The sequence below is a fragment of the Pteropus vampyrus genome, unplaced genomic scaffold (assembly GCF_000151845.1).
Source record: "Pteropus vampyrus isolate Shadow unplaced genomic scaffold, Pvam_2.0 Scaffold43, whole genome shotgun sequence".
NCBI lineage: Eukaryota > Metazoa > Chordata > Mammalia > Chiroptera > Pteropodidae > Pteropus > Pteropus vampyrus.
The window spans coordinates 14422-25150 of NW_011888824.1; the positions used below are offsets into that span (position 1 = coordinate 14422).

Here is a 10729-nt window from a genome sequence, read left to right on the forward strand (position 1 = left end):
GAAGAAAGCAGAACTTGTGGTAAGGATGTATATGGAGCATTGAGACAGTTGACATATGTAAAAGCATTTTATCATTTATTATTTAGTACAGTAAATACTTTTACAATGGTTTAATAGAGACACCTTCTCATGACTTTGTTTCTGGCTAATCTGAAAACTATTTCCCCAATTTTGAAAGGTTTTATGTATTCCTTATATTTAATTTCATCATAAATTTAAAATTTTGAAAAGATCCTTAAATTTCTTAACTTAGTGCTTACATTTATTCTGAAAATAAACTTATGGTTGATGAGCTACCTTTTAGAAATTTCCCACTTAAAATGACTTTTATGGCTTTCCTAAACCAAGGATAAAATAAAGCATAAATCAATGGGTTCATGGCTGAGTTATAATAAGCACACCAACAACAAATCTCATAAATATAAGTAGGGGTTATGAAGCCCATAAAAGCATCAATTAACGTTTCAATTGTATATGGTAACCACGAAATCATAAATGCTACCACTGTCACCCCCAGGGTTTTAGCTGCTTTTCTCTCTCTCTTGGCCACTCTGGCTTTGTAACTCTCAGAGGATGATTTTGCTTTACTACCAATATTTTCAATTTTTATAGCTTGTTGTTTAGCTACAACAAAAATCTTACTATAAAGAATGATCATAACAAGAGTGGGTATGAAAAATAACAGAAAATCTACCAAAACCCAGTCTTGATTTACAACAATTTGGCAACCACCTACACAGTTGAGAGCACTTACTAATTCTTCCATCCCATCGTCACTGACACCTGTGTAGAACACAGCACCACTGTATACAATGGGCAGGATCCAGGAGATGCTGATGCAAATTCCTGACACAGACACCGTGAACTTGTTAGGATAGAGCAGAGGGTCAGTAACAGCAATGTACCTGTCGATGGAGATGAAGCACAAGTGGAAGAGAGAAGAGTAACAAAATGCGGCATCACAGCAACTGTGAAGGGTACAAAATCTGGCTCCGAAGTACCAGCAGCTCTCCACGGACCTGACCATGCTGAAGGGCATCACCGTCATGCCCACCAGAAAGTCAGCACAGGCCAGGGAGGTGATGAGAAAATTGGCTGGGGAGTGCAGCTGCTTGAAATGAAGAACTGAAGTCATCACCAAGAGGTTTCCAAACACAGCAAGTAAAGACCCCAAGCCAAACACTGCGTAGAGAATCAGTCTGGATCCAAGCGAGTAGGGAGTTTTAATACAAGATCTGCTCACATTCTCATAGCAAAGCAGCGTAACACTAGCTTGGGAAAGATTGCTGGTCATGGTTCTGCAGTTTTATGCTTACTGTGTTTCTGTCTTTCTTTGTGGTAGGGAATAGGAGTTGTCAATTCTGATAATTAAAAATATATTTATATCAAACTGCGTATTTGAGCCTCAGAGTATATCTTGTTCCCATTTTAATTATAAAGAGAATTTAAAAGAAATTCAAAAACTCAGATAATTATTCTTTCTTTAATTCAGGAAACTATTTCTGTAACTATGTCTAAACAAAACAAATAGTTAAGTTCAAGAAAATCTACAATTAAATTTTATCAGGACAGAAATCATATTATCTGAATAATTAAAGAAATTTAATTTAAATACCTGGTTCTTTATACTTGTGAAATTGTTCCTTGCAAAGGATAATGACATATAATAGAATTACATATTTGAGAAGTCACCTTTTAATAGACTTCCACCTTCACGTTGTCTGGAAAGTTAGCACCTAAGATATTTTAGGAAGCCAAGCAATAAACTTCACACATTAAAAATTCCTCATAAAGAATCCCTATAGAGTAAGGCGTGAATCATGAAAGGAAACTTACTTTCAATAATTAGAATTAATAAGTTCTCCTACAAAACCTATTTCCCTGTGTTCTGTAACTTGGGATAAATACTTATGATCTAAGAAGATTTAATTTCAGCTGCCATGAAATAGCTTTGGCCAGTATTTGACAATAAAATTACCTGCTCCCTATTTACAAGACTGGCTACACAATTTGCAAAGCCCAGTGCAAAGTCAAAATGTGGATATACATATTTTTTTAAATATGAAAAAAGTGTAAAGTTTGTTCCTTTCTTCTTTGGTCTCTCCTGACTTGTCATGGTGTTACATTTTGTTATGTAATATTTCACTCCCCTGGGCAAGGAGATATTGCCAGGCAAGTGGAGATCTTCACGGTTGTGTGGAGAACTGGCCCTGTGAGACTCAGCATGCCTGACCCACCTACTGCCAGGTTCCCCCTCCTGCTCCCACTGAAGCAATATGCCATGCCCAGGCTGTAGCCCAAGAAGCTTAGCCAGGCATCTGCCCTCCTCTGGGCTTGCACTTCGACCAAGGGGAGACAGGTAACTTCCTAGGGACTGCAATCTCCACATCAGGACCTACTCAGTACCTGCATTGGGGTAGGTTAGAGACTTGGCCCTGCTGACTTGTCCGTTAAATATGCTGTGACCCTACCCTAGCCTGGGATGGGGACGACAGCCAGCACACCTTGCGCCAAGACTGCGGAGAGTGAACTTGACCGAAATCCTCCCTGCTCTGCGCCCAGTCCTCACCTAGGGTGGGGAGAGAACAGCAGTGGTAGTAGATTAGGTGGGGAGGTGGAGCAACTGGACAAGGCCCAAAGTGCCAGGTGGTAGGGAGCTGGTGGCTGAGAACTCATCCCAAGGAAGAGGGAGATGGTATAATGCAGAACTATTACATGTAATGTGATTCAAATTTCCAAGCCCTCATGCATCCTCCAGTGTCCCTTCAGACTTTACATACAAAACACAAATTCAAAGATAAAATTATTAAGAATTTCAAGACTGCAACTAGAGGTATCAAACTCTAATAGCAGGGTTCTGTACTGCTGGACTAGCCCCAAGCTCACAGAAAGGCTCTGCCTATTTCATTTCAGAGATTAAATTATCTCTTTGCAACAGCAACTAAATGATGAAGCAAAGAAAATCAACCAGAAGTAATTACAAAACTGCCAGATGGGAAGGTGTGGGAACTGAGGGCCAGGCAGTTCTGACACTAACAGTCTTTCCTGACACAGACTTTTGCCCTTGCAACAGCAACAGGAATTTAGGGAGTTAGAGAGGGAGATTACAGACAGAAAGCTCCATTACAAGGATTTCAGGTCTGAGGACAATAGCTACCTTTGATCTTATAAAGAAAATAAGAAGTGATGAAGACTTTTTTCTTCCACAATATATTGAGGGCTTGAAAATAGAAATGTGATCTTCCATGTAAGATAAAAATAGTGAAAATATATTGGAATAAAAGTAGAATGGCTGTTAAATGTGTGACTTGAAAACAATTATTCAGTTGATCATCTACCAAATTCTTCTTGGCAATGCTATCTTATCTTCTCTTTAAATTCTTAAATCTAACTTGATTTCACTCTACTCTTATTCAGTAACATTGCTTCCCTATTATCTGAAAATATGAAATACACAATTTAGAAACTGAAAGGATATAAGAATTTAAGGCTGTATGATAGAGGCAGGAATCAAGAATGACTCCCAGGTTTTTAACTTGCCAACAAGAAAGATAAAGGGTATGAGGGAAAGAGTACATTTATGAAGGAAAGATGATGAGTTAGGTTTGGATTGGTTGGAGGGACATAAAATTGGAGTTCTTCATTGGGTAGTTTAGACTATAAATTTTCAGCTCAGGAAAGAAATTATGCCACAGATTCCTCAGCATACTGATATTTTTAAAGTCGTAGGAGTAAAGGTGATTGTCTGGTGCACACCTGCTGTAATGCCTAGAATATATCAGATACTCAATAAGTATTTGTTGACTGGATTAGAATGTGCATAATGAAAATAGAAGAAACTGGAAGTGCATCATCCTTAAAGTTATGTCTGCAAAGGAAAGAGTAGACAGAAATACAGATAGGAAAACAGGAAAAAGTGATCTCACCGATGCCATGTGATGAAAGAGTTTCATGAAGGAGGGGATATCAAGAGTGCCAAATGGTGACAATGGGTCAAGTAAAACCACAAAAAATGAGAATCGTTTGTTGGCATTAACAACTAGATAACTGATGAGCATGATTCCACCTCTTCTGGTGGAATGTGGGAGAAACAGTCCAAACTGCAGTGGATTAAGAACAAATGAGAGTGTGTAGGGAAGGCAAGTGAGACCACAAGCAATGACCAATATGTTCATAAGTCAACTATAAATAGGAAAAGAGACATTGAGTTGATAGCAGGAGAAATGGATTCAGAAAACATCCACGTGGCCATTTTTGCTTTGTTTTGATTTTATTTATTACTTTATTCTGGAGTGCTAAAGAAAAACTAACAAAATATGAGACAAATACTGGGCTCTGATTGGAAAAATTTTATAGCCAAGCAGGGAAGCAAATAAGCACAAATCCAGGCTCTGAAAGATTAGGTTCAAAGGAGTAGAACTAGGAAAGATTTCTTAAAAACAACAAAGGGCTGTGATCTGCCCTATATCAGGAGAGTGAAGTCTCTGAGTAATGCTGACTGCGTAATGATGTCGAGGTTTGTTTGTTAGGTGACCACCAGGTTGACCGGGGATGCTACAGCCATACATGGGGTGCCTGTCTCAGGATCATGGCATTGGGTTAGTGTCCTATCACTGCTGTAACAAATTACCACAAACTCAGTGGATTAAAACAACACAAATTTATTAGCTTGCAGTTTGGGAGGTTAGAAATTTGAAATGGTTCTTATTGGATTAAATCAAGATATCGGCAATGCTGCATTCCTTCTAGAGGCTTTTGGGAAGGATCCATTTCCTGCCTTTCCCAATTTCTAGGGGCCACTTGTATTCCTTAGCTTATAGTATGTTTCTCCATCCATAAAACCAACAGCATGGCATCTTCAACTCTCTGTCTGACTCTGACACAGACTTTTTCCTTCCTCTTTCACTTTTAGTGATCTTTTGAATTACATTAGGCCCACTGGATAATCCAGAATAATCTCCTCCATCTCAAAATCCTTAATTTAAACACATCTGTAAAGTCTCTTTTGCCATGTAAAATAACACAGTCACAGGTTCTGGAGCATCACTGGCCAGGGGCAGGGGAGAGGAGGACATTATTCTGCCCACCACAGGCATCTACCTGCTTCTGCTGCTGAAGTGATGTCTGATCCATGGAAGATGGTGTCCTGCTGCTCCTGCTACCTCTGCGAGATGCCTGTGCCTGGACTGTTGCATCCTAACACATCTGTAAAGTTAGAAGGACGGGCACCTCTCATCAGGAGAGAAGCTGGAAAATAAAACCTCCAAGTTTTTACCTTTTAAGACCAAAAAACTTGCTCAAGTCAAAAAGTAAAGATTTAAAAATATACGCAGTTAGATAACTGAAAAATGACTGAAAAATCATAAAATGAGACATAAAAGAGAAGAGAGGTGCTGTACTTAATTATCTAATTCGTTTGGGGGGAAAATAATCAAGTGGTTTTTTTTGTTTTGTTTTGTTTTATCAAAAGACTTCCTTTATGAAGGGTTACAAAGAGAATAGAAAACTAAACAAGAATGGTTAAATTTGAAGTGTATTTCCCACTTACTGATGTTAATAAGAGTTTAAAAATATCACTGAACAGTATTTATTACTACAACCAGTTCAAATATTATATTCTATATAAAATACAATATAATCTAAGTGAACAAAATAATATATACCTTTAAGTTCCCACAAATAGTTTTCTTTATTATTTATGAGTGTCAGTGTAAGTTTACACTTGCAGTTGAGGAAAGAAACACATTTCTGTGAAAACAACATACTGACACATCAAAGGGACACACACTTTGAGTTCTTTTAAGGAATGAGAGTATGAGACCTTAACTGTGATCATTTGAAAAGTAGTCAGTAGACCTGTTTTTTGGCATATGGTCTGAATCACAAAGTATTCTACTCTGAAGACTTTCATATTCTTTTTACCTTCTTTTATCTTTAATGTTATTTTTTCTCCTAAATACTGTCAGCTCTATTTGAAAAGTATTAACAGACAAATACGAAACAGCTTAATATTGTATGAAGTACTTCTAAACTGGTTCATTTATAAATATGTAATGTTAATGTAGCTCTATTTGCTTAGTTATCTCTTCATTTCATAAAACAAGTCTGTTATAGAATAGTCTGTGAAAATCAGCTACCTAAACAAAGATTTAAGGCTGTGATTCAAAGACTTGAAAGGGCAAATCACTCTATTATTAATTTTTTTTTAAGTTTTACTCTATTTCAGAACACTCAACGTATCAACATATGTATTTTATTTTATTTATTTATTTTTTAATTTTTTTTGCTTGCCCCTCATGCATGAGAACATAACCAAGTGAAGTCTCATTCAATCAAAAGCACTAACTGTAGGATTCTAATAAGGAGCCAGAAAGACAAAGAAGTAGAAACAGCAAAGGATTAATTCCTCAGATTGCAAGGACTTCAGCAATCGTGCCTGGTAGCTTGGGTTGACAAGAATGACATAAGCCCTAGCTGTTAATTTTGTGTTGATAGCAGCAGAATCCTTAATACATCTGTGAGTCTATATATTTTTAACATATATTTTTAATTAAAATTTATGCAACTAAGAAATGTTATCAGATGAGAAAACTGAAGCTGTTCCTGGAATATAATACCAGTTTGGTTATTTGCTATTTTGAAATAATCCTTGGTTATATTTGGGTCACTAAGCTTTATATTTTCAATGTTGTGTCTAGTACAAAGAAAGAAATCAAAAGTAAAAAAAAAAAGTGTTAATTTGAATTAGCTTTTTTATAAAATTATTTTACTTCAAATTATGTTTAAAAAGTACAGAAGCCAGCTTTTTGTCGACATGCTTATTTGACATAATAAACTACGTTCTCCAAAAGTAAGATGTAGTGTATAATCACATAATCACTATGCATATTCTTTGTGAACACAGTCTTTCTAAAACGGAGAGAAGTGTTGCTAGGGTTCAGAAAACACAAGAGTTCCAGTGTTTTTCGGACAATCTTCAATTATTAGGAAGTTCCGCATTCTAGCTTTCTATAAATCATTTTAGGTTTAAAGAGGTTTCAAGAATTCATAACCTTATTTTACTTTCCAAACAAAATATGCTTTAAAGATTTTTGTCTCCAAAGAATATAACTTAGAAGTTAGGCAGGAGCTTTTTTCTTCCCTCTATGGATTTTAGACAACTGAATATTGGTAATAAGTTTAGGAGAAACTGCAAAGTTTCAAATTCTTTGAAGAAATAAGTAGGAAATTCAGAGAAGCTATTAAAATTATTGTAAAAATTAGAAAAACAAAAAAAATATGAAATAGCAAATTTTATTGATTTATCACTAAATTCTAAAAAAAGGTGCCAAAATACATGAAGAAGACAAATGCTTTAGAACAGCTAACTGTTGAATATAAAATCCACCTACTTGGCAAATCATTACACTTATCTCTCTAGATCCAAATATTTAATTTTGCACGTGAAGTTAATTCCAGTTAGTGTGGAAGACCCTTCAGTAATTTTGTTAATCTGGATCAGGTTCCTCAGAAAATAAATTAATTGTTGATGAATCGCTCCTTAAGACTTTGCCACTTATAATAAGTTTTATTGCCTTCCGAAACCATGGGTAAAAGAAAGCATATATCAAAGGGTTCATAGCTGAATTATAATAAACACACCACACTAAAATCTCATAAACATAAGGAGGAGTTATAAAATTCATATAAGCATCAATCACAGCATCAATAATGTATGGTAACCAAGAGACAAGAAATGCTGCCATAGCAATACCCAATGTTTTAGCAGCTTTTCTCTCTCTCTTTGCTACTCTTTCCTTGTAACTCTCTGAGGAGGACTGAGCTTGGCTGGCTGTACTTTCTATCTTCCTAGCTTGATGTTTAGCCACCAAAAATATCTTACCGTATATAAACACCATGGCAACCGTGGGTACAAAGAAGAGGAGAAAACAAAGTAAAACCCAATTTTGATTCAATGGAGCCTGGCATCCTCCTACACAGGTAAGAGCAACTACTAGTTCCTCAATTCCTTCTTCATTGGCCCCAGTGTAAAAAATAGAAAAACTGTATGTGACAGAAAAGAACCAAGAGAGAACAATGCATATTCCTGACACAGAGACAGTAAACTTGGTTGGATAGGTCAGAGGATCAGTAACAGCAATATATCTGTCAATAGAGATACAGCATAAATGAAATAAAGAAGCAAAACAGAAGGAAGTATCAAAACACGTATGAAATTTACAATAACTCTCCCCAAAGTACCAGCAGCTTTCCACAGACCTCACTGTGCTGAAGGGCATCACGGTCACTCCCACCAAGAAGTCAGCACAGGCCAGGGAGGCGATCAGAAAATTTGTAGGTGTGTGCAGCTGTTTGAAGTGCAGGATAGCAATCATGACCAGTAAGTTCCCAAACACAGCTAGTACTGCCCCCAAACCAAGGACTGCATACAGAATTGTTCGAGGTCCTGGTGAGTAAGGTGTTTTAACGCAGGATCCATTCACGTTCTCATAGCAAAGCTCCACAGCTTCAGCTTGAGAGAAATCGTTCACCATTGCCTTCTTGTTTGAATTGTTTTAAAGTTCTCAGAATTCCTATTTCAGCAATTTAAAGCAAGAAGGAGAAGGCGATTTGAAATGCTTCTGGAAGAGAAAATATCTCTAGTTAAAATAAAAGTTAATAACTTTCCTACTTTTTTTCCTTTTTTTTTTTTTTTTGCATATTAACTATAACCATTTGGTCTTCCCAAGGAGCACTTATTCCTAAGTTTTTAATATATTTTCAGTGGGAACTTGTTTCAGAAAGCCATTAAAATTGTAGTCAAATTTAGTACTAAATAAATGGCTGGAGATATACTTAGTCCAATGATATATATTATTATTACATATTTTATTGAATTGGCTAATCATTAGAAAATCCCTTTATTGTGTTACTTTACCTTTTGAAATCTCACCTGTAACCACCTGAGCTGAGAAATGATTAGGCTACCAAAAGTTGAGTTTTATTTACTAAGTTATCTCCCCTGAGTAACCACTTCAGCAGTGATGACAAGAAGGAAGACATAAATTACATCTCTTCAAATTATAACCTCAAAAATCCCTATAGAATAGGGTGTGAAGAATGAAGAAACATTTACTCATAATACCTTGCTAAACTTACTTGATGTATATATTTCTTTTATTGCTTATATTTTGAGTTTGTATTTTTCCTTTTATATTTACTCATGGCTTGAACAGCTTGAGATGAATTGGAAGACAGTTCTTATCAGATTGATACTAATGTAATCTGTGTGTAAGTATCTTCTGGGCTAACAGCCAGTTTTAGATGTCTAAAATCAATAGCATTGATTAAAATAAATAGTAGCTCATTTAGCCCCTCATCTTCCCCTCCTTAAAGAAAAAAAAAACACTACAGTTTGAACCCTAGCACAGAGAGTGGGCAACAACCAGAATACTCTGGAGTGTTGTCTTGACTACCCATGTCTCTGAAAAGAATGGATTTATGCTAAGTTATCCAAGGTTCAAATAGGGACCAAATAATACTGAATAATTAATTTTTACTTCATTTGCCCATAAAAAAAGTGCAACTTTACACCTAAATCTTAATTTTTGAGCTAGAGACTGTACTATGTTAATTGCTATTTATGTCAATACCATTAAGTCTGGCCTCTGTTGAAAGTGTAGGATCCTAGAAATAGCTTTGTGTCTACCTACAGTTTTTATTCGACTTATTTTTCCTCAAATGGGAAGACCAGTTTGCCCCAAAGATGTATTGATTCCCTGGTTCCTGAGACTTAAAATTAACTAGACATTTTAAGTGCGTGTTTTCTTCTTATCTCCAAATCCCGTCTTAATTACCCCACTAGTCGTCAAAATAACAAAAAAAAAAACATTACAGTCCACCATTAAGGAGGGCTAGCCATTGAACATATGCTTATATACTTATATCTACATATCTTTCTTTTTCATTATCCCCACCCCTAACCATTCCTCTCTCTGAGGCCATTTGACAAATTAGAATAGTTGTTAAAAATATTTCTGTCTCAATAACATCATCCCCATGAATTAAAGCAAAAGAGGATGTAAAAAAAGAACATTGTTCTAGTGAAATTGAAAAATGGGAATTGTCACTATCTGTTACATTTGTGTCTAGGAAAACAGTGTGAAATAGAGTTTAATCAATGCAACAGAATTATGTTCTACAGATACAAATAATTAATTAGAAAGAGCACAAGCACAGGTATGTCACCTGTCCTCGAAAAGATGTGATAAAAAGTTTCTTTAAGTTCTTTTTGACTTTTCATGATGCTGGAAATTCTCATTAAGTGTCATCTTTAAGAGCAATCTGGAGGGTGTATTTTAACTGTGAGGAGGAATGTAGAAGAATATTTTTCATATCTAGTATCACATTACCCCCGTAGACAATCCATTCCTGCCTAGCATAAAGCATTGGGCTGAGTGAATGAGAAACTAGAGCCGTTCATTGTACAACAGAAAGTGTAGAAAAGTCAGGTGCTTGTTGGATAATTTTGAACATAGAGCAGTCACAGGCAAGCTCAAGGACATAGTGGGACCCTAAGAGGAGGGATGCCAAAGGAAATATTTGCCAAGTGTCAGGTCCATATTGTTACATTTCTTTTTTAACATTTGCTTTAAAATCTTAATGATTCCCTATAACATTCCTGGACATTTTTCAAGCTTTAGAGCAGAAGAGACAAGATTTTGTGTCCTTCCTGATTCAATGCTCTTGA

General features: G+C 36.0%; 2 protein-coding genes across 2 annotated transcripts; both read right to left on the minus strand.

Annotated features, from left to right (window-relative positions):
* Positions 1-258: 258 nt before the first annotated feature.
* LOC105291126 (trace amine-associated receptor 8) lies at positions 259-1296 on the minus strand. Its single transcript, XM_011358696.2, has one exon. It carries the CDS (start codon positions 1292-1294, stop codon positions 263-265), a length of 1032 nt encoding a protein of 343 aa, XP_011356998.1. The 5' UTR covers positions 1295-1296; the 3' UTR covers positions 259-262.
* A 6191-nt stretch (positions 1297-7487) lies between these two features.
* TAAR9 (trace amine associated receptor 9) lies at positions 7488-8536 on the minus strand. The gene has a single exon (XM_011358697.2). It carries the CDS (start codon positions 8532-8534, stop codon positions 7488-7490), a length of 1047 nt encoding a protein of 348 aa, XP_011356999.1. The 5' UTR covers positions 8535-8536.
* Positions 8537-10729: the final 2193 nt, after the last annotated feature.